The sequence below is a fragment of the Coturnix japonica genome, chromosome 20 (genome assembly GCF_001577835.2).
Source record: "Coturnix japonica isolate 7356 chromosome 20, Coturnix japonica 2.1, whole genome shotgun sequence".
NCBI lineage: Eukaryota > Metazoa > Chordata > Aves > Galliformes > Phasianidae > Coturnix > Coturnix japonica.
Window position 1 is genome coordinate 1,046,489 of NC_029535.1, and position 27,418 is coordinate 1,073,906.

General features: G+C 43.7%; 2 protein-coding genes across 5 annotated transcripts in view; both read right to left on the reverse strand.

Annotated features, from left to right (window-relative positions):
• Positions 1-505: 505 nt before the first annotated feature.
• On the reverse strand, positions 506-23,259 carry ERGIC3 (ERGIC and golgi 3). 2 transcript variants are annotated; one of them, XM_015881331.2, is made up of 14 exons: positions 23,121-23,259; positions 22,977-23,047; positions 22,802-22,889; positions 21,918-22,037; positions 20,751-20,844; positions 19,513-19,678; positions 17,856-17,913; positions 11,971-11,985; positions 8,469-8,500; positions 7,757-7,853; positions 6,419-6,483; positions 3,746-3,882; positions 2,712-2,767; positions 506-1,345 (listed from the first exon to the last, which is right to left on the reverse strand). In XM_015881331.2, exons 1-14 carry the CDS (start codon positions 23,206-23,208, stop codon positions 1,266-1,268), a joined length of 1,167 nt encoding a protein of 388 aa, XP_015736817.1. In that variant the 5' UTR covers positions 23,209-23,259; the 3' UTR covers positions 506-1,265. The 2 variants fall into 2 exon arrangements, with proteins under 2 accessions (XP_015736817.1, XP_015736818.1); XM_015881332.2 differs by lacking the exon at positions 11,971-11,985 and having other exon boundaries at positions 23,121-23,258.
• Positions 23,260-24,700: 1,441 nt separating this feature from the next.
• The window catches only part of CEP250 (centrosomal protein 250), a 31,430-nt gene continuing 28,712 nt past the window's right edge, over positions 24,701-27,418 (reverse strand). For 2 of the 3 annotated variants that reach the window (XM_015881328.2, XM_015881329.1), the window contains 3 exons: positions 27,093-27,206; positions 26,863-26,910; positions 24,701-25,302 (listed from right to left, as the gene is read on the reverse strand). In XM_015881328.2, coding sequence (XP_015736814.1) covers positions 25,015-25,302; positions 26,863-26,910; positions 27,093-27,206 — 450 coding nt within the window. In that variant the 3' untranslated portion in view covers positions 24,701-25,014. Of the gene's footprint in view, positions 25,303-26,862; positions 26,911-26,979; positions 27,207-27,418 lie in introns of all 3 variants that reach the window. The other variant, XR_001559062.2, reaches the window with a different exon arrangement.

Genomic DNA, 27,418 nt, shown 5'->3' on the forward strand with positions numbered 1-27,418 from the left:
CTTCTGATTCCTGCCTCTCTGGGCAAATCCTCATTTCTGTACCTGTTGTCTGTTTCTCTTTTATGGATCATTCAACACTTTCTATGCAGTTTTGCCAGTTTTCCAGCATGGACATTCATCAGTTACCTTATCCACACCTCCAACTGCTCCCAGGTTTTTGTACTACCTGTTTTGAAGTTGATGAAAAACAAATTTCAGCTTATAAATTGATGGTATTTATCCTAAAGTTTTAACAGCTTCCCCCATGCATCACTCAATCCCTGTGCCTTCTGCGCCCACACTGTGCTGTGAACTGTGCCCATCACTAAGGGCAGAGGCAACACCAAAGCCAATTTAGAGCCGAGACTGAGAGCACTGAGTCTGTGATCCCTCACACTGAGGTGGGAATCTATAACTTTTTATTTCTGCCTTATTTTCCAGCTCCTCTCAGTGATTTCACCAGCACTGCACTCACTGCTGCAGGTTATTATCAACCAAGAACAAAAATCATCCTTATTGCCACATGTTGCCACAATGCAGGTAGTTTTTATTATAATCGCCAATTCAGGATTGGTTCAAATAATTTAATCAATCATTCTTCCAAAAGCCTTATTGAAACACATGGGATAGGCTGCATTACAAAACACAGACAGAGGGGAAGTGAAAAACACAATGCAATTTAAAATTCATTAAAATTCCAAACTCTGTTGGTTTGTTTTTTTCCCTCATCCACACATCAGTTTGCATCTCCCCTAAGAAGATCAATCTGAAACAAATGTGGGACCACACGGTGCAGAAAGCACACCCTGAATGCCAGCTCCCTCCACACTGCCCTGGGCAGCTGGAAGGAAAGCATGCAGCATTCAGCACACTGTCACAGAGGTCTGGCATTCAGCATCTGCACATTCTGAAATGTCTGTAAGGAACAATTCAAAGAAGACAGATGGTGCTGTCAGAAAGGCTTTTGGTGACAACTTTGATCCTCCTGACAACACAGTACGTTATTCCTCAAGTATCTCCAGCAGCTCTTTCAGGGGGCAAACTGGATGAAGACGGACTAACACAAAAGGGTTTTTCAGTAGGGTCTGCACAGCCAGATGAGATGGCTAATGTCATGTCATAGCAGCACGGTTCGAGCAGTTCCATCCACAAATCAATGCCAAATAACGGATGATGAGACATTAAGAGCAGTTGGGGTCACCTGGTAATTCCAAACCTCTTCTTATGTGCACCTGTTTAGTTCTCCTTACAGTTTTTTATGTGTGTGTGTGCAGTGAGGTCACTGTTTATATTGTCTTCCCAAGCTCAATTTTCTTCTGGATGGCGCGTGCTGAGTGATAAATCAGGGAGTCGATGAATCCTGCAACTAGAAGGAAAAACAAGATCCAGCCAAATGAGCCTCAAATACAGAGCATCTCCCACAGAAAGAAAAAACAAATCCTTCTGTCAGCAGCAGGAATTCCAGCTCCCCCAGAGAGAAAGCAGCTGCTGCTGCTCAGAAGACCCACATCCCCATCTCATTAGGAGACACAAGATCCAGCTTGCAGGGGCAGAGGTGACCGTGTTTACCCAGAAAGTGATCTCTCAAGGAAGAAAAGATGAGACAAAGGTGAGCCATGTTTGCTGACAGATGAGTGAGGAAAGGCTGGAGAGGAAGCTGATTCTGAGAGCTCTGTGCCATTCTATTGCCCTGACCCAACTCACCAAGGGAATGTTTCCCTTCTGCTCATTTCACAGTAACCCCAAAAGCAAACTGACCTACCTGAGAAAACACACACTGCCCTTTATGGATATCCCTCGTAGGAGATGGCAGCTTTTGCCCCAAATCTTTTGCCCTGAAAATACTTGTGGAACCAATCTGAAGCTGTGACAAACTCGCTGTCAGACAGCTGTCCTCTAGCACCTACATTCTGACCACGGTGTATGGCAGAAGACACCACAAAGCGGCCCCAGTCACTGATAGAGGACACCTGAATTTGTCATAATAATTTTTAAAAGCCTTTTCCTGAGTTAGCCATGAAAATGAACATGATCAAATAAATGTGTTGCAGACAAATCCTGTTTAATAGACAGTAACCTCAGTATCAGGTTATCCAAGTGTTGTGATGTAGCAGATACAGGTATTCTGGAATACAGGGATATGACACAGCTGGACTCCTACAGAGCTTCTCAGCTCCTGCAAGATCTGCTGTCTTAATCTCCATGAGAATGTCTGAGTGTGTTTCAGGGCACACTGGGTTATCAGCTGCAGTACACAGCTGGACCAAGGCTGGGCTCTGTCATGTGCATAGAACTGAGTAAATGCTATTCCAGAAGCTGTCAGGGCTGCTTTTGGGCCCTGAAGAGCATTCACTGGAGCTCCTGTGTCTGGGAACACAGTTTGTGAACTCCAAGATGGCTCTGCCCATGGGGACCTCAGTTCAGGGATTTTATGGGCTTCAGTTCAGCACGAAGGAAACTACCTGCTTCCAGACCCAAGCTGGCCAGGAAAACAGCACAGATACATCTGAATGGTATGTGAAAGACTGCATTATTTGCATTATTTGAAATCAAAATGTCTCCCAGAGCATCAAAATGAAATACACCCACAGCTCTGCAGAACATCTGTACTGCCTCCTGAAGACTGAAGTCACCTTTCCCTGGTAAAGGAGGATTTATAAACAGCTACGCAGATTTAAGAAAGAAGAAGATGGCAAATAATCAGAGAGAAAAAGGATTTAAAGATGCAGTACCTGTGAATATGCCACCAACAATGGCACAAACTCCTGTGAGAAAGTGTGTGAAGGGCCTGGAATGGGGAAAACAATTTGAGAAACCATCATCAGCTCTGATACCAGTATGACAGATAAGTAACAATCAGTACAAAGTAACCCATAATTAACATTATGTTAATCATATTACATAAGTATGCATTATATAAGCATTAACAACTGACAACAGATTTAACAATTAAACCACCCCTCTTGGCTACAGGATGGAGTTCATCACTCAAACATTTTACTGAGAAACAGCACTGTAATGAGCTTAAATGAGCTCAGTGCCAACCCCAGGAGGCACATACTGAACTTAAAAACCCTAAAGAATGGGCTTTTCATCCTTAAGATTTCAGCCAGTTCTGCTCAGACACAATGCATATCAGGCTGCTGTACGAGAAAAACAGAATCCCTAAGCACATATTAATACATTAAAAGGTATAGAATAAAGCTGTGCCTCATTATGATCCCAGAAGATTGGACAGCTACAACCCCTTCTGTCTCCCTGTAATTTCAAGCCTGTGATTAAATGAAACCTGGAAGGAACAGGTTCCACACTGACTACAACGTGCAGAAAAGCTACTGAAAATGCAAAGCAAATAAGGTTTATCAGAGTGGATGTCTCCATAGGTACTGGTGAGATCTTCCAGGACAGTGAAAGTGGTAAGCTGCATTTGTATCTATTCATCACGTTGGCTTTGCTATATAAAATTAGTCTTCCTATTAAAAAAGACTTTGAGAAAATTAGACTGAACTGAATACCATCATATCAGACTTCTGCACTTCTCCATCCTGATACTGTATCAAACCATTCCAGGTAGTATGGGAGAACACCAGATCCCATCCCTGTCAGATGTTCACAGTGAAAGGAACCATATATGGGAGCGTCCCATTCTCTGTGCTGGTTGTGGAGGGGTTTGGCTGACTGTCAGGCATCTACAGTTGTGTTTTAAGCTACGTGAAATGGCAAAAATCAACGCGAGGTGAATGAAATACGTTGAAATGATTCTTACCTGTGTTTTTCTGTCAACTTCACCATCATGGGCGATAATTCATACAGCACAAACACACCAGGCAGACCCTGGTCTCCTATCAGCCCGTTGGCTATTTTCTCGTGTCGTGTAACTGAAAACTGGTTAGTCCTTACCACCTGGAGGAAACATAAGCAGCAAGCACCATTTTGTTAACAGGGAATATAGAAGGCTACTGAAAACATGAGTTCAGTGAACCACATCACTGCTGTTGTGCCCTTCTCTGTGGGCTCATGACAGTAGTCACAGTTGCAAGAGTCATAATCGGCACCAGCAGAATTAGATCTAATTTTACTACCTGATCTTGGTTAAAGCCATGCTTAAATCAATGAGTTAAAGAATGAACTGTGCATCATTCCTCAGGCTGAACTGCTTTGCTCTGTGCTGGCAGGTAGTTGCCATAAGATGCCTTTCTAAAATTCAACCCAAAGGCCGCATCACCCTCTGCCAATTTGCTGCCCACATAAGCAAACTTCAAGAAACAGCACTGACGTGCAGTCTGAGGACAAGTCCAATTCCTGCAGTGCTGGCCTGACTGAGCTCCAAAGCCTGTTGGCCTAGCTTTCTACCTCATACTGTCACTTCCAGTTTCAAGTCCATGAACACCACAACAGCTAACTTCTGAGGTCCTTTAAGAGCCAACACATAAGCTCCCACATGATACAACAAAAAATTATCTCCCCATACATAACATCAGGAGACAACATTGAATGCTGAGAGGTCAGCCATTAGCAGCTGAACTTCTGTGGAAATAGCTGGAAATGAACATTCAGCTGTGAATCATAATGGAACATGGGAAGAATATCACACAGTGTGCGGTCTGAGAAGGCTGTATACATTCAAGAGTGAGAGAAAAAAATGAAAGTAAGAATACATAAACAAAGGAAAGCTTCAAGAGCTGCAGAAGAACAAAGATGGCCCATCTCTGTACAAATCAAAAATGACCCCATAGCACTTTCCTGTGCTCTGTGATTCTTAGACAGGTTGTTCATACTGGTCGTATTACAGCAAATAAATTACGTTCTACCTTCTCGAATAAGCTACCTGACACAAACTACAAGTCAAGCTGGAAAAGAAACCATTCAGCTTCTTTATCAAGTTCTACATTTGAGGGTTGCAAGTACTGAATATGTAGGACAGATCATGGTGTATGTTTGGCAGCACACTCGAGCCACAATTACCGACGTATAAGCATCATGGTCTGCAGAGATTCTTCTGGAGACTAAAAAGCAATTCTCTGACAGAACTCATCCTTTGACAGCTCTACATGTGGGATTTCATCCACAGAGCTGTAAGCCATGGTGGGCTGTGGGCCAGCTATAAGCTTAGAGCTCAACACATACTGTCCTTTGTACCCAAGTGATTCACAGAAACTGCACAGCTGACCTGGATCCAAGCAGAATGAGCTTCAAACATGATCTGAGTGTTCTCCCAGTACTACTTCATAGCAACTAACTTCCATACATCTCCCGGGAAAAAAAAAGACAGGCCCAAGAAAGGCAGGGTATTTAAAGAAGGAATGGCCTACTTAAGGATTTATCACATAATAAACGATGCTTACAAACAGATTCAACCTGTAGGGCAGATGAGGAAATACAGCCTACACCTACTGTTGGGCTGCTCTGCCCACACTGCTTAGGACAGCTTCACTTGAATGTCTGTACTGCATCTGCTGGTGGTGGCCATGTGGCTCCTACACAGCCTCTGAGGTAACTAATACTTTGCCAATGATTTGAATTTCATAGTGCCCAAAGCAACACGAAGGTTGCATTGACACACAATATGTTATTATGACTGCTTGAGAATGAGGGTGTAGGGGCACCCACTGCTGTGGGGTTTGTGGTGTTGCAAGATTGTGTAGGATAAAGGAATCAAACTCTGGCACAGTTTCATCCAGCCACCCTATTTGGAAAGCTAATGGAGGAACTTTTAACTGGAGACAAGCACATCCAAAAAACATTTGCTCCTCAGTGCCTGGACCTCTCCTGAGCAGACACTACAAGGATTCATGAAGAAACATGACACAAACGTGTGGCTTCTTTGAATTAGGTGGTATGGAGGCTGAGATCTGCTTAATCACTGCAAACAAGATTACAACACAGAAACTTGCTTCTGCTGGGGTCCCTAAATGAAGGAAGTTAGAGCAATGTGTCTTGCTTCCACCAGAGGACAGCAGAGTCAGAATGAAAATTAAATCTCAAGGCTTTTGCTTGTTCTTGATTGATTACTGGATTACTGCTATGCCTGAAGAAGAAGAAAAACTAAGAGATGAGTTTCAGATCTGTGAAATGCTGATTAACCCCACTGAATTACTCTCGTAGAGATCTCGTGGAGATGAGACAGCTGAATCTCAATATGTGTATGCTTGGAATAAGCAAATTCTAAAACACACAAAAATAAAACAGGAGAGGAGAAATTCATTGTTGCACAGAATACTGCTGGGTCCCATCCCATGTAGCAGTGTGCAAAAAGGGGGTGAGAATCAGCTGAAGCCACTTCACCTCTTAGAGTACAGGCAGAGCGTGAAATATACTACACACAGTAACATAACCTTATTCCCTGTGTGTGCACAGTGAAACATGAAAAGACACAACAATAACATGGACTTTCTATTTCAATAACAAGCCAAAGCAATAGGGAAATAAAGGTACTTACTTCACCATCTACTTTCATATAAACCGTAGGGACCACTTTGACAAAATACTGAAACATCATGGAAGCTAGAAGCAAAGACAAATACACACTATTAATTGTGATCAACTGTGAAGAGCTGCAGAGCTCATCTGATGGGTTAGTTATGCACTGTTGTTGTTCATGGGAGCTTTTGTCAGAGAACCTTTTTGTTTTGCACAATAGCAGCTGTGGGCTTTCAATGATAACAAAGTTAATCCTTCATATCTGTTCCTTCGCTTCTCTTAAGAAAAATGGAATGTAGCAGTCACTCTGAAAACTGATTTTCTCGGAAATTCCTCAGAAAAGAACGTTACTCATTCATTCCCATACAAGTAATTCTTCCCTACAATATCATACCAATAAACAGCAATAATCATAAATTTGGACTGCAGCCTGATTCGCCTACATCTTCAGCCCTAGTAATTCCTCAGAAATCCACTTGCTGTTTAGCTGTGTCCTGCACGGAAGGCTTTAGCATACAGAGACTTTTAGCAACTGGCTGTGGGCTCCATCTCCATCAGAGTTTATTACTCCACAGAAAAATAACAGCATTATGACACCTTTTCATTTTTCCCTATTTTATTTTAAGCACCGTCCTTTGATTTGGGTACCACAACTAAAACATGGTGAAAAAAATTAAAAGAACAGATTTAGGTAGGATAACAATCCTTGAACCAAACCACCAATGTCTCTAAGCTTTATCACATAACAACACCCCAAATACCTGTAAAGGCAATGTTTGCACAATGTAGTAGATCTAAATAATGTAACCGATGTACATAGGGGCATATAAAGCAGGTTTGTGTGAATATACCACGAGGAGAGAACCATCCTTCTTTCCTAAGCCAGCAAGCAAGAGCTACCTAGCAAAGATGAGCAATATTTCAACTCAGTGGCAGCTGTTCAGCTGTTTCCATCAGGTAGATCTGGGTCTGGCAGACTCCACAACTCTCCAGCAACTCTGTTAGGCATTTTTTCTCTATCCTGCAACTTGTGGCCACCTCTTACTGCACACATTAGCCAAGCAGAACTCTCCCCACATGACAGAGGCATTTAACGATAAAGTGCTGCACCTTCTGTTGTCTATCCATTAATGCTGAAAAGAGAGACCTTTCAGAAAGATCACAGAGTCAGAACAAAACACACCGGGTGATTTGTTCCAGATGAATGGAAGTATATGTTTTAAAACAAGCGCAAGGTGGGGTGGTCCAAGTCTTATGCAGCGTTGCCAGGGCTCTTTTTTAAGACTGAGAATCTCACTCCTCTTCTAACTCTCATTAATACCAACTCTTAAAAAGATTTCTCTCAGCCGGCTCTTACCTTGCTGTGCAGTGACGTCTGTCCCATCCAGAGGGTTCACAATGCCTGGATAATCCCTTCCAAATGAGAGATGTTTGATATAGTGTGTCATATTGATCTGCAACAGAAACACTGATAACTCACACAATGCACAGCATCCAAGGGGCAAAGCAAGGGGCCCAATGTTCACATTCAGAATGTTCTTCTGAGTGTTGCTCTAGCAGGCCCTCCCTTACTCTGTTTCCTAACAGTAAACTCTACAGCACTTGCTCTTTTTTTTTAAAAAAAAAAAAAGAATTCATGGAAAATTGCAAGATGTGGAATTTCTCCATTTTCTACTCCAAATCCCCAGATCTTTGCATTCCTCCCTCCCACCCACACAGCAAGCTCTCCCATCCACTCCCTTCCCTGGCACAGGAGCAAAAAACTGCCAGCTGCCACTGGTCTGGGCACCATCTGCTTTGCTCACAGCACAACTGAACTCCAACTGATTCAGCAGAATTACAAACTGAGGTAGCCTCAGGAAGAGAGCAGCAGGCTTGCCAGGCAACATGAAGATGTCCCAGAACACACTGCAGAGCACTGCCTGAAAGCAGGTCCCAGACTGTGCCTAGATGCATACAGCCTGAAGCCAGATGGGATCAGCACACTGAGATCCCTAAGTGGAAACTGTAGGGAAATCCAGAAGGAAAACAAACTGAGAGAATTGGGAAGTTATCTTGGAAACACTTACGTTATCGAGTCCAAAGCTCTGGAGGTCATGAACTGTAACAGAAAAACAGTTTAACAGTGTAGTTCAGACTACAATTCCAAAGCGTATCTGTTTACTGTATCGTAGCTATTGCTGATTGAAACGGCAAAAAAAGAACCTGGGTTTCTCTCCTGCCTGCAGGTGGACATATGACAGATAAAACTGCTTCTAGTCCTATCGCAGACTGCCTACCCACTGCTAGAGTAGAGGAAAGTAATTGGACGCCTAGATCAGATACTTCAGTTATTGCCTGAACACGTTCTTAACATATGGAAAAAACAAATTCCTGGGGTCGAGCAAGGAGAAGTTCACTGTTACCTCAATCCTAACTTGATCTCCATTTTAGTTCTTGTTGAACTCCTCTAAGTGCTGGAAAGACAGAAGCATGACAGAATTAAACAGCTGAGGGCAGCACGTGCCTTAACATTGCATGAAAGCACCCTACAGAATTCAACAGCAAGCGAGCACCTACCAGCACCCTGCACATTAGCACTGCTACTGCTGCCCTGAGAACACGCAGGGAAAGGACAAGTCCCTGCAAGGGCAGCTTTCAGCCTCTGCCCCTCCTGCATACAGCAGGACAGCAGCACAGCCAGCACCACGCACATGGAGGACACCTGTAAAGACACGGGCCATGGCAAGCACTGCTAAAAGGAATCACCGTCTTCTTGTTGGCTAGCTAAATGTAATGCCAGGAAGAAGCCTCAGTGTCAGGATGGAAACACAACTGGATTTCAGGAATGCTCCCACCAGGCTCATCTAAAGTTGCTCCATTTTCTGAGCTAATGGAGTCAGATCACCAACTGCCACATTCTTAATGACAGAATAATAATGATAATGAAGGAATGCTGCCTTTAAATGGTTTCTGACAATGCCATCTACCATAAGACAGGCTGCAAAGCTAAAGACCTGATTGAAACTACCTCTCTTTTAAAATAAATGTTTAACAAGTACACTGTGAACTCATTTTTTTCCTGATAACATCATCTTTCAATAAAACAATACAAGTTTTGCTGGTATTTACATAAACCTTTACTAAAACAAAGATGTGAAAAGCAGAGACCATACGGTTAGAAAAGGACACACTGTGCCTGAACTACAGCCTTCCTCCTCCTACAGCTCTGATCTAAGGAGAACCCTTTGCATTTCACAGCTAAAGTTTTCAGTGCTTGGAAACCAAGGCTGCAGCCATTGCAATTAAGGCAATGGTTTTGTATTACAAAGAGCTCAGAGCAGCTGGTCTCAGAATACCGGTGGTAGGTGGATGGCTGGACAAGATGATCTTGGAGGTCTTTTCCGACCTCGGTGATTCTATCATTCTCTATATATGAGGTGTCTCTGATAAGTGTGCAGACCTACCCCTGCCATTAGCATCATTTCTGTGTCTGTTAGCATCTGGATCAAAGAACTCCTTGGGCTTAAAACCCAAAACCAAACTAAAAAATGGACAAATAAAAAATATCCAACCAAATGTTTGGAAACATATACAAAACAGTAGATAGAGAAAGAAGGAATGAGGAAGTGGTCTTGGTATAACATTTTTCTTAATGACTGCCAGCAGTACCCTGTTTTGTTGTAGTATTATGCAATTAAGCCAAGCTAAGTGGGTTAGCTGTCAGTGAGTGTTAAGTGCTGCTGCTTTTTGCACTGCCAGCAGCAGCTACTCTTCAGTCAGTAACAGAGGTCTATGGAGATCCTGCCCATACTGGACCTGCAGTTCAGCTCAACCCAATGCCAAAAGTCTTCACCTCGCACTTTCTTTTTGATGGTCAAGAACCACATCAGAGAGCACAACAGGCCAAAACAAGAATCCCTTGGGTTGAGGACACTCTTTCAGTCAGATCAGCTTCAACACACAGCTAATCACAGGGCTGCACAACCTGCCAGCACAGGGAGCACAGGAGCACTGCTGCTCTCAGCTCTGCTGCTACAGTTAAGTGCTCATCAGCTCAGACAGCTGCATTTATTAGCACTCAAGGAGGGTGCTGAGTACCAGTGAGGATGACAAACTTACAGCTAGAGCACCAGAGACATTCAAGAGAGGCCCTTGAGAAGGACCAGTTGCTCATTAACCCATTACAACAGGTTTACGCTGTGCAAGATTCATTTAAAGTTAGGACTTCTTCAAATAAAATTTCCCCATAGTTGCTATAATGCTTTCCACAGATCAAACACTGGCTACTCACTTTATAAAACCTTTGCAATAAATGATTTAGAACTGTGAAAAAGCACTATTCATTAACTCGGGCTCCAAATCAATCTGCCACCAGGTCATACGTTTATTCATCTTTGGTCACCAAGGACTATGCTAAGCACACAGTTTAGGTTGGAGATAAATATTCAGTTAAATAGAGTTTGCTTAGCAAAAGCCTATTTAGCATTTTTAGAGAAGAAAACGAACAAGAGAATGTCAGCTAGGGCAGGAGACTTATTTCAAGTGAAATATAAGCGTGTCCTTTCCCTTCTGCAACTGTGGCTAAGTGTTTAGCTACATAAAATAAAGATGCCTGTGAGAGACATTAGGTTTGTCAAGAAGTCTATGCATTTTTATATAACCTGATTTACACCCCTGTTTTAGTCACACCGCTGTCTGCCTGAAAACATCCCCATCTCACATTTCTGACCTGCACAACCACAAAGCTCCTTGGACTCCACAGCTCAGCCCTTTGCTGGCTAAAAAGCACTCACTGCCACTGAGGTCTCTGCCTGTAAATGCATTAAAACTGCAAAAAGCTCATGACATAGGTACCCAACATGGGGCTGCAAATTGAGTTAGGTCACCAATTTTCATGCTGGGGATGGATTTTTGGGGAGAAAAAGCTCATACATAAATACGATGAGCAGGATGAGGCTGTGGTGTGAAGGGGCACTGAGGCAGGGAGCAGCACAGAATGCGTTACAGATTAGGGAAGGAGTGAGCAGAGCACAAGTCCTGAGCCCTCCACCAAATGTTACTACTGAGTGGAAACACCACATCTCATCCTGCAATAGCCAGGACTCTCTCACCCTCAGAAAAATGCAGCGCTTTTCAGACCATTGAAAAACCTTCTATGAGTATTCTGAGATGAGGAGGCTTTGTGAATGAATTTCCAAGAGCAAATCTCCAGCCTGTTGTATAAGTGAGATTAAATAAGAGAATTATCTCACATGACTTCAAAAGGCGGAATTCCCTCCGACTTGCCACCATGTGCCCCTCAATTACATCACCTGCACAGAACAACCACCAACATATTATCTCTAACAGTGACATACTAAAATCGTTTAAGACAAAGATTCTCAGCCTTTCCCATCTGGTTACCTCAGTTACCAGAGATGAATGACTTGGAATGGGTCTCCTATTAGCTTTCAGGAAACCTCAAACCCCAGCCTAGATCCACAGCTCATCCCAAAGGAGATTTGTGGGCTCAGCAAATAACAGAGATTGGGTTAGCACTGCAGCATGTCGTTTTAGAGGGAAAAAAAAAAAAGAAATAGCAACACTTACTCTCAACAGCGTGCACTGCAACATTGAGCAGAGTGGGAGAGAAAAGAGAGATATTCAGATCTTTACAACGAAAAGCAGAGATTCAGATACAACAGCATCTAAAACTTGTATGAAAGAGCACAATAGCTTTGCTGGTGCACTTGCTAGGCCAGGTAAAAAGCCTAATACAGGTACTAGTAATCATTTAAACAGCAACAGAGAAACAAAAATGCAGGAATTAGTGACTAAAAGAAAACAGAGCGGGATGTCCAAATTCCTTAATATAAGCTTTTAAGTAGCACACCAGACAGCACTGATGCTTGTATTTAGATTTCTCAGTCTTTCAATTCCTTAAGGTAAAGGAAAGGCCATTTTGGCAGCAACCAAAGCTATTCAGGTGTCATCAAAGTTCACATTCACAACATTTTTGTTCATTCAGTTTCAAGACACCAGCAAAGGTGAATACCAGGAAAGATGGGAAACGTGTGCTTGGGCAGCACATCTTAAAGCTTACTAACTTCTGTTAAGCAACCTCCTTTTTTGTTGTTGATGCTGTTTCAAGAGACCATTCACATGTATACTCACATTACGCACAATTAACCAATAACTCACAGATTTATACCTGCATGGAGATGGGCCTCTGAATACTCCACACAATTCCCACCCGTCTCTGCCAAATGCTACACTGCTGATAGTGCTCCTCTGACAGCACAGGTTTTGCTATGGAGGAGGCATGGAAGGTATGGAGAGCCTCCAGACAGCTGCTTGACAAACCTCAGGCATTCCCAACAAGTGATGAGCTTCAGCTCTGATAGGTGGCAAATGGAATCACCACTTTTGTGGTCCCCAAACCACACACAGTGTAATTTGGAAATGCTTCATCTACCTACTGATGGACCTTGAGTCCTTCAGCACCAACCCAATCGAACACTGAAAGGAGTCTACCAATGTAAAAAGGAAAATCCTTAGCAATTCTGAGGACGAAATAATAATCTCAGCCTCCAAAATTCAGTTTGGGGATAAAAACGATTAATTCTCCAGCAAACACTACTTAGGAAGAGAAATTAGGAATAGCACACAGGTGATCATCCAGAGGATTTCTAGCTCCATGATGAAATTCACTGATGGTGGTTTTGGTCTCCACTTTCTTTTCCAAAATAGTTGATGGGCAAAGAGCTCAGCTGAGGTCTGGCATCTGTAGAGTCCTGCAACAGCACAGCCCCACAACCAGGAGGGCTCTGGGACAGGAAAAGGAGAGGCTGCAATCAGCGGCAGAAAGGAGTAGCTGGCGTGCCTTGGGCAGCCAATGAGAAGATACCAAGGGACCAAAAAATGATAATTAATCTCCAGTCAAAGACTATGTGCCCATTTTGCAACTCAAAACTCAAATCATTAGAAGCTACATAAATCAAGATATTCTACAGGTCTCATCCAAGGATGCTTTCAAATAGGTTTCAATCGTCAAAAAAAAATCTATTAAAGTGAACAAATCTACTGCAAATGAGGAAAACAAGCTGTAACCACAAACGTGCCTGCAGAGATAACTTCTGCCCTCCAGCTGACTGCGTAGGGTGTAAGGAAATCACGATGCCTGGATCACATTCATAACTGCTTTCATTCACAGAAATTGTCACAGTCTTAGAGACAGAATGCTTTGAATGTATTCATCCATGTCAGCATTTTTTTAGGCATCTGAAGGAATCAAATGATGTATTTTAAGAAAATCTGTCTGTTGTCAATACTGTATGATGGGGAATGTCTTCCCTAGGAAACTGATGATCACACCCCTGCAAAAGAATGGTCCAAACACAGTCTTAAGGACGAATGAGAAGCCCCAGATTCCTCTTGAGTAGGAATGCAGCAAGGAGGAAGGAAACAACATCAGGATCACCTCTCTGGAGGAAACTTCCACCAAGGAAGCTCCCCCATGCTGGAAGCTCACTGTGAAGCTTCATATCCAAAGCAGGAGATGGCTGCTCAGAAGCATAAAGCATGTGAGCTCCTGCAAAGAGAACAGTTGTGATATGCAGGATCATGAACAGGCACAGCTGAATGTGGATGACATCTTTACAAGGGCACAAGTGAAAAAAGAACATTCCCCAAATCTTAACTATCCTACATAAATTGGATGTGAAAATTCCAGTTCAGGATTCAAGGCCATTGAAGCCTTGAAAAGAAGACTGCAGATATCACTGATGTTTGACTTTGGTTTTCCTTTGGTACAAGCAACTCAGGACTACTAATTTCAGTGCCAAAAAGTCTGCTTGGCAGCACCTTAGTCCTCCTCATAACTTCCTTCAGTCTTCTTCCTAACAACCTGGGATGTGTCAGTTGCTGAGGAATAAGCCAAGGCCATTAGGATGACATTAGGAGTGGAGGGGTCTTCTTTGACACTGATGATGGAGTATCACGGTGCAGCTTTCAAGCAGCCAGTTTTCAGCGCTTCCAATAATCCAGTGCCACTGCTTGGATATACCAAAAATGTGGGTATGGATGGACTAACCCAGCAAAGCCTGACATTTCTTACCAGCTAACTAAGGACAGAAACACACTGTCCCCCAGTTTAAATTTCATCACCCATCATGGCCTGGGATTATGAGAAACCAAGTAGAAAGCAAAGCTGTATTTAACAATTGTGCACAGTAACTTTCATTTAGATGGGATACATATGAACAAATATGGAATCAGCATCAAAAGAACATGAAAAAAGATTACATGCAAGCACAGAAAAGCAAACAACAGTAAGTGAAGTGAAATAATCTCACCTGGATTTAACATTCATGCGGGCAGAAATAAAGCAAAACAAAAGAAAAGACAAAATAACACATTTTCTTCAAAGCAAACAAACTTTTTAAAACACAGTTTTTTGTTTTTCAGCACTTCTAGTTCCTATAGATACACGAACAGTGCATAAAGACAGGGGGAGAACTGTTCAAACAAAAAGCTACCAAACCCTGCTAAAAAGATCACCAGGAGACCATCAGAGGTCCTTCAGCATAAACACAACCAGAATATAAAGATACCCAAGACACAATTCTGGGGTCACCTTTCTAAGACTGAGAATGAATTTTTCTGAGCTTGAGATGTGAGGGTATTGATGTGAATCAGGAATCCTTGGCACAAACAAAAGTGAAATATGGTTTGAACATATTTCAGCTGATGTTCCCTTACAACAATAAGTTACACTCGTGTCTCTTAAGTGCATGAGGTTCACAGGCTGCCTCTTTCATAACTCTGATTCCTATTAGTCAATACCAACGTGCCTTAAAACATGAACACGTATCACATTGGCAGTAAGTAATTCAAAATAGCCCAAAGTGGATCTAACCAAAGAAACCTGATACGTAGTGCACTCTTTAAGAAGGTCTGCTCATGAGGCTTATCCACTTAAAAAATCTATAATAATGAATAAAAACAGAAAAAGGAGATAAATTGTTGATATTCCTCACACATTCAATTGAAGATTTCAAACTTCACCTAAGGTTCTAAAAAGTATTCCTTCTGGCAAATGATTTCTGGGCACAAAACATGAGTATATGAGCTCCCTCCCTGTAAAGAGGCTGAGGGGAAGTGGGGGTCGGCCTCTTCTCCCACGTAACTAGCAATAGGGTGAGAAGGAATGGCCTCTTGGGGGAGATTCAGGTTGGATGTTAGGAAGAATTTCTTCTCCAAAAGAGTGGCCAGGTGCTGGAATGGCTGCCCGGGGAAGTGGGGGAGTCACCGACCCTGGAGATGTTCAAGAAACGTTCAGATGTTGTACTGAGGGTTAGTGGGAAATATTGGTGGCAGGTGGACAGTTGGACTGGATGAGCATGGAGGTCTTTTCCAGCCTTGGTGACTCTATGACTCTCTCAGAACAAAAATATAAGCAAGGAGAGAAAAGTGTATGGAAAAAGAAGTCCAAATAAGACATTAATCATCTGTGGAAAAAAGAAGCTTCTTTTGGGCCACATTAAACCCAGCACAACTAAAAACAAAACCAAAAAAGAACAAAGACTGAGCTACACAATTAAAGCAATATACCTAAATAGAACTCAAGTTGTACCTCATCCTGTACTAGCTCTTTTTAGTACACGTGTGTTAGTCCCATATATCTTCTAATCTACTCTCAGAAAAAAGCAATTTCAATTCAGTTCTACTGAGGAGAGAAGATATGGTTTTGAGGGCATTAACAGTAAGCATGTGATATAAAATCAGAAGCTGAGATCAGAACCATATCTATGGTCAGATTAACAAAGTACTTCTGAATAGGACCCTTTGCTTTGCTGAGAAGATGCTTGTACAGATTCCCTGTCCAGAGATGTATTAAACTAGAGTAATTCTCATGAAAGTTGGAGAGTGACAGTGTAAGAAACTGACAGGTCAGCCTGCTGGCTTCAGCAATCGAGGAACACCATCAAACAGAAGTACGGGCTCAGGTCTAACCATCAGCTGATTAACAACACAGCCACTCCACCACGAGGCACGGAGAGCACTGTGATAGAAAAAACTTCCCATAGTACTGACTTAGTGTTCACCTTCCTATTTCCTGTTGGTTCCAAATAGTATGGAATAGAAAAGAGCAGCAAAAATACTGTCAGTCATCTCAGTTACGCATCTAATAGCGGAATTATTTTTTGTGGATTCTTCATAACAACAGTTCAGAATATTCAGGCTTCTCTTAGGCACTGATCAATACTAGTTCAGTTCTTTATTTGTTAATACAGGAAAGGAAAGAAAAAAACAATAACAATAAAAACCAACCCTCCTCCTCTGTAAACTACAAAAAAACTAATCAAGACACAATGTTAGTTATATTGAGAGCAAAGACATTCTCAGCTTCATTTACAAGAACTGAGAAAATTATCAGAGGCCATTTTTAGTATTTGATATGAGAGAACTGCCAGACAGCAGAAGGTCTGCTCTCCACACATCTGTCCTCCTACTCTTTTTCCTTGCCCTTGAAAACTGCAACATTCTGAACCTGGCCTCCAAAAGGTCTGCAGTAACTACAGAGTCCTTTCTTTCTCTTCCTGTGCTCACCCACTGTGGTCCTCAGCTTTTCACTGCAGTTGTGCAAAACTTCCATTGCACACATGATGAGAGCCGTCCTGCCCCCACCCACATATGGGTCAATACTGGCGGAAGGAATATTGCTGTTCTTACAATGCTCTAAGTGCAAGTTCTGCCAGAATCATAATTATAACAATGGATGTGGAGAAAAGCAGAAGAGCTTTTTGCACAGAAACCCTTCATCATTCAGTCTTTAGAAATGGCCTCGTTTGTTTTTCTTCAAAGACAGTTACTTGAACAAAGAGTGATCTCCCCCCGGGCTTCACCTCAGAGGAACAGATCACACTATAATGAAGGGTAAGATGGGGAAAAATCAACCTAAAGTCAAAGTTCTTTGTGAAACCTTTACCAGAAATTTCAGGCTTTGAAAACATTATCAAGGGAACTGAAAACATCCTGTTAAACCACAAATATTTTTGACCAAATTCCAGTTAAAAACAAAAAGCATAAATCAACTACCACTACTACTCTGGACACTGTATTTACATATACTGGACAAAACTCTTTACAACTTAAAATAAAGTTCTGATTTGCTTTCATATTATCCTGAGGTATTCCATACATATCCTTTCCACAGACACTGATATTCAGCTCCTGGGCTTAACACTGTGGCCAAATTTGGTTTACAGCAAAGCAGGGCTGTGAAGCTTTATGGAACTCACCTCTCCCACGTCCCTCCATCCCCGTGTTCTGTTTGTTCATGACAGTTATAAACCTTTGTACCAAAACTCCATCATCCTCCCCACTGAAGCAGTGCTATTCTTTTGGATTGCAATGCAAAGATACGCCAAGACAATGGTCAGATACACTTAGAAATGAAAGGTTACAATAAACAGAAAAAGAAAATACTTTACCATGTACATGAGACTGCTGGAAGCTCTTTCCTGGTGCAAAGTGAAAATTTCCAGCTACCTGCAGGAGAGAGTCACCGTTCATTACAAGTTCTGAATCCATATATGTAAAGCAGCCATATCCGTGCTGTCTTTTTCCTCTCGGTTTTTAAGCTAGATACACTCTAAGCAAGCTCCCTTTCTAGGCAACACTACCAGTAGATGCTGTCCAAGAGCTATTTCCCCTGTTCCTCCCAGGCACAATCATGCTGAAAGCCACAATTACTTACTGGTGTGGGTAATAATCTGTTTTATGCAGATTATTTTTAGTAGGCATAAAAATCAGAAGAAAGAGGCATTAATTTTTCTGAGAGGGAACTGACTGTTGCTCCGGGAGATAAAAGAAGACAGCACAGAAAAGGAGGGGAGGAAGTAACAGAGGGAAGGTGAGGAAGATCACAAGCAAAAATAACCCAATTCAATACAATAAACTACAGTGATACAGTGACCCTCAGTACACACCTATGAAAATAACCTGGTTGCAAAAATAAAAGCACTCATCAGTTTGTTAAAACTACATCGAGGAATCTGTAAGGAATACAGATACCAAGAGACAGTCCTCACTGGCACTTCCAGCAGCTGCACACACAGCCCCCTGGAAGCTCTCAGTGTCCCAAGCCATCCACTACACTTTGGCAACTGCAAAGCAGATGAGGATGAGTAGCAATGGCACCAGAAGTTCCCATGCTGACACCCACCCCCTGACCCGAGCTACCTCCAGCATTCCCCTACAAGTCCTTCTTGCTTATCATATTTTGTGACAAATGGCCCCCTAAAGGTCTGGTATCCAAGGTGGTACCAAATCACAGCACCCAGCTTTGTAAACAGAATGTTTACTCCCCACACATAAAGAATTTGGTCCACAGAAAGAATGTATAAAGATGTTGGGGAAAAAAAAAAAAAAAAAAAAAGGAAAAAAAAAAAAAGGAAAAAAAAAAGGAAAAAAGAAAAACCAAATGAAAATGAAAAAGCAAATACTTGGATATGAAAGATTAGCCCAGGGCTGACTTCCAGAATGTGCTTGGGAATCTCATATCCAAGAGCTCCGGGTTTGGATGCCCTCCAAAGAAGAAGGCAGTTAAATAGTCATCATCTGGTGTATCTTGCACTTAATTTTCATATATCATTTATAAAAAACTCTTCTCTGAGCAATTTCAGCTTTGACAACCAGCTGTAATATTCTTGCTTCTGCTTTTTTTCTAAAGATAAGATTTCACTTTATTCAGCACCTCTGCTGGCAAGCTGCTGGTTACTATTACATCCAGCATCCACTGGCAATGTCCACTTTAAGACTTGAAGTTGGACTATGTAACCCAGGAGAAGCCACCTCTTCTCCAAACTCCTCAGCAGAAAGACTTGCTAGATGGTAGAAAAAGTCAAGCTTACTCCAGGCCTGTGTTCTTCCTACAGCCCACACAATGAAATGGGATCACTCCCTTCCCACTGCTTTTCCTCATTCCTTTGTTGAAACCCTTTACAGCTGCAAGCGCTTTGTTGAGCCCAGGGGTTACTGAATCACAGCATGTGAACATCTAAAGCTGGAAAAGGAGAGAAACACCCAGATTCTGCCTTCTCACAGTCAGCCTCACATTGCAGGTATACAACAAAACTCATCTCTCACCTTATTGACCTCCAGGAAGCCATACACTTGGCAGCCTTCGTTCTTCTGTTCTTGCATTTTTTGGCTAAACCCTTCCCTCTTGCATTGCTCAATGGTATCTGGGTTTTTGAAGGCCCAACCACGCCGCCTGTAGGCTTCTCTGACATCATCACAAGTATTACAACATCTGTGAAAGAAAGCACAAGTACCGTCTTAATATCTTCAACACAAAAAAGAGATGCTTCTGCTCAGGACTCAGATATTTGGTGGACACTTCTTCCCCAAAGTGATAAAGCAAACATTGTGAACTGGATCTTGAAGGTCAACCTAATGGTTCTGAAGGAGCTCAGGCTTTCTAATTTATTTTTTGAGCTTTTGATGCAAGGCCACAATCCATTTAAAAATGGTTCTTGAGTCTGAGAAGGTCTTTGCCCATTTAGAAAGCCATGCTGCCCCTTCAACACAGATCTCCTACAAAAATGCCATCAGGGTCCCACAGTTCTGAGTAGTTTTGTGTTTCCCTGAGTGAACAAAGCATCTGCCCATTTCTGCTCCTCCTTTTCTCTGTTTTTAAGCCATGATTGTCAAAATTGGACAAAACGTTAAACCTTCTTCAGTCCTTTTCCACCTCTGGACAACATTTGGGTCACCAGAGGAAAGAAAACAAAGTAAACAAACAAACAAAAAACAAACACTCTCTTTTTTTTGCCAGATAGAAGAAAAGCCTCTCAAGATGGTAAAAGCATCTCCAGGGAACAGCGCAGTTAGAGAGCTGGGACAAACTGGGCATCAGATAGACAGTAAGACTGGAGGCTACTCAGAACCTATGGCCCAAACAAGGACCCGCTGTTATAGCAACCTGCAGGGAGGAGGAGCAAGGAGCACAAATGACCCACTACACCTGTTATCTCTGTGAGCAGTAAATGCTTAGTTTATGCTCACGTAAGGATGGAAAGCCTGCAGCAGGAGTTTGAAGGGAAGGCCATCACCACTTTTATACCAGGGCATCCCAGACGATGGTGAGCAGTGTCGCACTGACCTTAAGCATGGATGTACACAAACCAGAACTTAACTGTCCATTCTTAAGCACTAAATACGCAGCTACACAAGGTGTAACAAGAGCACAACAGCCTTCAGATTTCTCAGAACACAAAGGATTTCATTGCACAGAACTTCACAGACATTCTGCAAAGAAACAGGCATGCAGCTCAGAAGTATTCCCTAAAATGCTAAGAAGATACAGAAAGGTCTATGGTTACCGAATGTCTTCTGACTCTGCCCCATAACAGCTCTCACAACGATCAGCATCCAAGGAATTTGGATCAAACACTTTCTCTTCTTCTTTCCCCAGCTCTAAAACAAAATAGGATTCCAAATGAAGATGCATGTCTAGTGACTTGTCTTGTCCTGCCTCCAAATAGAACCACATATTATATGAGTATGTTGTAGTACATTTAAGACCTATATTGCTATAGCCAAATTTAAACAACTGACTATCAATCAACTTGCAATCACAGAGTTTAATGAAGATGGGTTAACAGAGAATTGGATACAGAGTAGCTTCATTCCCAGGCTTAAAATTTTAATGTCACAGCCTCTGAATACAGAAAAGCTGCTGAGTTACACAACAGGGACACTACCACCAAAAGCTCAAACAACCAGAGAAATCTTCACACGCAGTGATTATTCAGCTCTTGGCTTAGTTTTAACCTCCAACATCACATCTGACATATCTCAGTGACACAAATCAATAAATCCAGTTTATGCTGACATACAGAACTACAGTAACTCACAGTAAGGGAATAAGGACTTCACATTTTGCAAAGGAAAAGCAAAGCTAAGGACAGCTGTTAGATGGTAGCACTTCCCCAGAACTGTTTCTGGTTTGTACCAAAGCACAAGGAGGAGCCATGGTACGTAAATAACAAAGGTGAGGGGCTTATATGGCCAAGTGTTACTTGATACAACTTTATCATGTATGTATTAACACACATGAATTAAGTGAAGCCAGGTGTAAGTTTAGGATGACAGGCTGAGCTGCTGGAGCTCTCCCTGGAGAAATGCTCTTTCCTCCAACCAGACTGTCCCATCTGTCAGCCCACTGTCATTGCATGACACAAGAAACTCACGTTCTGTGAGCACTGCTGCTTGATTCCCAGCAAAAGACCACCAGCAACTTAATTCCTGAAATCCATCCCTGACTCCCTGGCAGAGTTTCAGAGTTACTGGGTAAAGATTTACTTTCCAAAAGCAACGAGCACAACAGGACTTCACCTGCTCTGTCAGTTCTATTGATTTGGATGCCATAAAGGCTTGAAGGGTTTATGGTGTTTAAGCATCTCTCACTTGTCCCCCTGAACGTCAAAACAAGCACACAGTAACAGACTCCAAGAGCACCCAATCCTACAGACAAAGCAGCACATTACCGTGTCTCTCAGCCTCTGGAGTCACACGATTGCCAGCTTTGTCCAAACGTTGTTTAAACAGATTGTGCTCTACGTCCAGCTGCTGTTCTCCTGCTACGTCCATTGCATCAATGCTCAAATCTGAAACCAGCAAGCAAGGAAAGCAGTTTATAAAACCACATTCCTGGTGGCCTGTCACAACCTGAGGAAGTATTCAACCAGTGAAAATACAGAATCTTTTAGCAGGGGGTAACAATGTGCCAAAACTGAATGGAGGTGCATGGTTGGGACTGAACAACATACAGAAAATGTGCCATGTCTGCATCCTAAACTGTTCCAAACGCAGTGTTTAATGTCAAAGAATGACTGCTTTCAACCATCATGGAAACCTTAAAGGCAATTAATCAAACCCTTCCTCCTGAAAGCTCATTTGTGCAAACAGCAGCCCAGGAGTTAAGCTGAAATCCAACTGAGCACTGCCCTCCTCTGTCCTCTCACCCTTGCTCCAACAGCAGCATATTCTTCTAAGTCCCCTTTTCACAGGGATGATTCAGGAGCCCTGGCCTTGGCCTGGCATCCAAGCGCCATTGGGTGCTTGCTGGCAGCGTATTCTGCTGTAACACCGATGGGCGCCCTGCAGGGAACAGTGGAGATTTCCAACACCTCCAGCCCTCCTGGGCATCAGGCACAGAGCACCAACACCTCGTGCTCCGAAACACTGCAACTTCAGCAGCGGTGCTGCCCAACCTGGAGTGTTTTATCAGGGCACAGAGGTGGGCTCACATCCCATCCCATCCCACCCCATCCCAACTGAGGAGCTGGAGGAGCGCAGTGTGACTGCACCCAGCAGCGCCAGATGTGCACAGCGGGTTCGGATGGTACCACATCACTGCGGTTGGACTCACAGGCACAGGGCATGTGTGGGAAAACAACGTCGACGTTGATCTTCAGCTTATCTCCCCTCGATTTGTCAACGTACAGCTCGGGATGGACCTGCAGAACAACAAAGCGCCCGGCTGCAGCGGGAGACAAACCCGCAGCCCCTTCCCGCCCGTCTCCGCCCCGGGAGCCGCCACTCACCTCCTTGGTGAGGTAGTACTGCAGCTCCGAGAAGAACAGCAGCACCATGATGAGCCCGCTGACCACCGTCACTGCCGGGACACGAGAAGGGCCGTCAGCCCCCGCTCCGCCCGCCCCGTCCGCCGCCCCCTCCCGCCCGCTCACCCAGCGCTCCGCCGCACGTCTTCACACGAAAGTCCTCCAGCGTTTTGGGGAACGCATCGAACCGCTTCAGCCGCCACAGCGACTCCATGGCGCCGCGCGGCCCGGAACCACTGCGGCCTTCCGGGGCAGCGCCCCGCCCCGCAGCTCAACGCCCCGGGAGCGGGGCCGGGCTGCGCCGCGCTCAGCTGCGGCGTGGGGCCAGGCAGGGATGGGGAGCACACAGCGCCCCGGGCAGGGCTGATGGCCTCAGGGTTATAAGTCTGATAGTCTCACGGTGTGGGAACAAACCGACCCATGCAGGACTGAATAGTGTAGGAAGCAGTTACGAGCTGGCAATCTAAGAGTCTCAGGGTTCTGGAAACTAAAATGAACAAGCAAAACACTGAGATCTCTTTTTCACTGCTGGAACAGTGAGAATCATTGAGAAACGCCAGCAGGACACAGTGCAGGCCAGATGCTTAGATTATCTATGGCCACCCACTGCACTGTGAGCTCACAGCGTGACAGTGGCTCTCTGGTAGTACTGATGGATGTACATTTGTTTTCTGGTAGTTATCTTGTGTATATTTTCAACATTTGCCTGCCAGAATCCACCCAAGGATTTCACCTGGTACAGTTTCACAAGTATTGCCAAATAAACCATTTATTGAAGCAACAGATGTAACAGATTTGGCACTGATTAACACACTGGCATTTTCTTTCATCTCAGTCTTCTGGCCAGCATACTGCAGAACACTGCTTACTGGTTTCCAGGTTCCTTGACAGTCACCTCCGAGTGCACTGTGGAGAGCATTGCTGTCCCAAGGCCTTTTCTACAGTGGCTTTTCTACAGCTGGGTGCTCCCTGCATGCTCTGGTACCTCTGATTGTTCCTCCCCAGGGGCAGGACTGTGCACTTCCCCTTGTTAAAATCTATGAACCATTTCCCCAGCCTGTCTGGGTCCTTCTGGCTGGGATGGCTGCGCCGCCTCCTGCTGCATCAGATGCTCCTCCCAGTTTGGTGAGGGTACACTCAGTCCTGAACCCACTACTGACCGCTGGGTAATCTGTTCTTTCCATCAGGTTGTCTGTAGCAGTAACAAAGCTGAAAGCCACCATCACATCATGCACTCTTACATCTCCAGCATCTCCTCTCCACTTCATTTTTATAACAGAAGCATTTCCCTCCTTCTCACATTAAACCACATAAGCTTGTATGAGTCATTGCTTGTAGAAATGAAAAGCTACCACCACCTTTTCCCATGCCACATATTTATCTTCCACTTGGCTGTTTTTGTTTTCACTGCAGAAATGTGGCAGTCCTTCAGCAAAATTTCTTTTAATAAACCTCCAAAACATTTCAGCCACTACGGGATGCTATTAAATGCAGACAGAACCAAGTGCACCCCCAAGGAACACAGAAACACTGTGACGGTGCAGTTGCCCCAGTACAACAAAGAAATAACAAAGCATCCCTGTTGTTTGGACACTCAGAGAATATTGCTCATCACAACCATGAGTACAGAAAGAAACTGACCCAGCTAAGCATGGAACTTGGCTTTAAAGAATGTAATAGGGGAAAAATATAGATCAAGAAAGGTGCAGTGTTCTGGAAAAATAACTTTATTGAAAAAGTCTTTGTGAACAGTACAGAAGCTGACAGAAATAACCTAACTCGGAGAGCCACTGGGAGGCTGGTGAGGCAATGCCATGATGGAGTGCTTCAGAGGAGGAAGAAGGATGACCTTGTCAGGCTCACGTGCCGACCCTATCCACGCCAGCCAGCACCAGATTTGTCCTCCCACTGCTGCTGGAGACCCTGCAGTGCTCCAGACTCCTCTCTTACCTCAGTGCCTGTGCTCAGCACCAATCACCTCACCACCTGCTACTGCAGCTCTGGCTGCAACCTGCTCCTGTTACCTCAGGCCATCCCTTGTGGTAGAGCTCACTGCTGAGTGCAACAGCTGGCTCTCAGGAGATCTGCAGTCCAGAGATATTAGCATCAAGGTATGGTTTAGAGATCGGTCCAGCTTCTGAGTCTCTGCCTCCAGAACAGCAGCTTTGGGCTCCCTGACCACAGCCTCCAGGGAGTAAGACAGCTCTTGGTGAAGGTCCAACAGCTCCTGGCTGGTCTTCGCACAGCACTCAATATAGTCCTGCTTGTATTTCCGTTCTTGTGCCAACTGCTGCTGCAGATGAGTCACCTGAAAGAGGCAGAAGGCTGAGCTCAGAGAGACCCACACTATAGGACCATCCTTAGCTCCAAGGAACCAGGCAAGCACCCTCTAACTCCAGCCCTGGCCAACACTTTGTCCTTGCTGAATGGGAAGTAACAGGTTCCAAAGTCAACATGAACTGAACTCAGATGATCAACAGTGCAAATTCCTTTCTCTCATACTGTACACGTGTACAGCACTGACATTCATGTACAGCAAAGAAAAAGATTCCTACAGGATTCAGTAATGCAACTCTTTTTTTCAAAGGAGAAATTTTGGCAACTGCCACCTTAGTTCCATGTGCTTTTTCCTCAGCACAAGGACCACTTGGTTACACCACTGCTTGTTCAGGAGGAGGTAACGAAGAACTGTTCTGTCCATATGCAGCTTAAAAACTTAACAGCTAACATGAAAAAAGGAACCGAAGGGAGCCACACCATTTCAGAGAGGAACAGATCTGACCTCGTATCTGAAATAACAAGGACACTGGGGTTTAAAGGCAGAAAAACCCTCCCACACCTTGTAAGTGATCCAGGGACACAAGTGGGAGAAGCAGCCACCTGCTGCTTAAAGCATCTGCTAGGAAACAGGAGACTGAGTTGCAGTTTTGCTGTTTCCCAGAGCTATGGAGTGCCTTAATTAGTAAGCTAAGATCTATTCTTTGATCAGAACACTTTAACTTTCCTGCTGAATTAGGTCCACAGTGCATGCCAATACAACAGTCTCAAGAGGAAAATGAGTTTGATTAGTTCTCTCTAGCAACAGAACTTCAGCCACTGAAGCTTCCTAGAAAGAGCTTGCTGGCTTCAGCAGCATGCTCAGCTTACTTTCCAGAACTAAGCAGTATGTACTTCAGCCACAGAAGCATTATGTACACCTGTTGCTTTTATCGCCTGTGAAGATTCATACCCTCAGGGAGGCCAAGATCTCCTAGATGACCTACAGTCAGATATACCTGACTCATAGAAATGGAAGAGAAGTCTGACAACCTATTGGTACTGCCAGTATTGCTGTGAAAAGATGCAACAGCATTTAGTAACTGAAAGGTATGTGCTTACACTGATAAAACAAGTAATGTTATAGCGCTTAGGTCTCTGACTCAGTCCAGTACTGGGACCATGATTAGCACAGAACAACAATACAGGCTGCGTGACAGCTAAAAGCTTGGCCACTGTCTTGTGCCCCTGGAACTCTGATAAGATACAAGCTCCCCTTTTAATGAATCAAGTAAAGATAGGAACAGTTGACAGGATGAGTATGGCTCAAAGGAAACATCCTCTCGGGCTGCAGGAAAGTTTCAGTTTTCTCATTTTCCTGCAATCCATCACCCACCATGCCTGACTTGGTAAGTCACAGACAAGCCTACATTAGCAGTCTTGTTTATCCGTGGCCAACAAATGCAGAAACCTGGGTATTTCCACTGCCTGGTGTACTCAATTCCTGACAGTGGGGACCCAGCCAAACATAACTTGTGCTGTAACATCATGCAAAGTTGTGTTCAGCAGTGCAGCTACATCAGCTTTTGATGACAGCTTTTCTATTCCTCACCTGGTTCTGTAACTCAGCTAACTGACTGCAGAGAGCACGAACCTCCTCCTGTGAAGAAAATGCAAGTATTTCATTAGGCTTCAGTCTGGGCAGGGTCACAGTCTGTATTAGACTTACATTATGTCTATGTAGTTGGGGGGGTGGAGGGGTGGCAATAATGCCACTGGAATTTGCCATAGTTCCTCTGTATGGCCAAACCCTTCTTTCACCAAGTAAGCTTCTGTTCACACCTTTCTAGACGCAGCCAACTTGTCCTCATCAGATTCTGAGAGAGAAAACCTGCTTGTACTTGTCTGTGACTGACGACTACAACTTCTCTTCAGTCTCCTCCGTTCATGCTCCACCTGCATGTTGGACAGGATAAAGAATCACAGAAACCAGCCACCAAACAAGAAAAAAGAAAAGATCCCAGGACGTTATTTGTGAGGAGATTTCTGTGCAGAGACTGTTCAATTGCATCAGACAAAGCTGGAGGCAAAAAGCACTCGATTCGGAAGAGAAAGAGCATGAGGAAGTTTCTGACATGAGAGTGTCAAATGCACGTGCAAGGTGACAC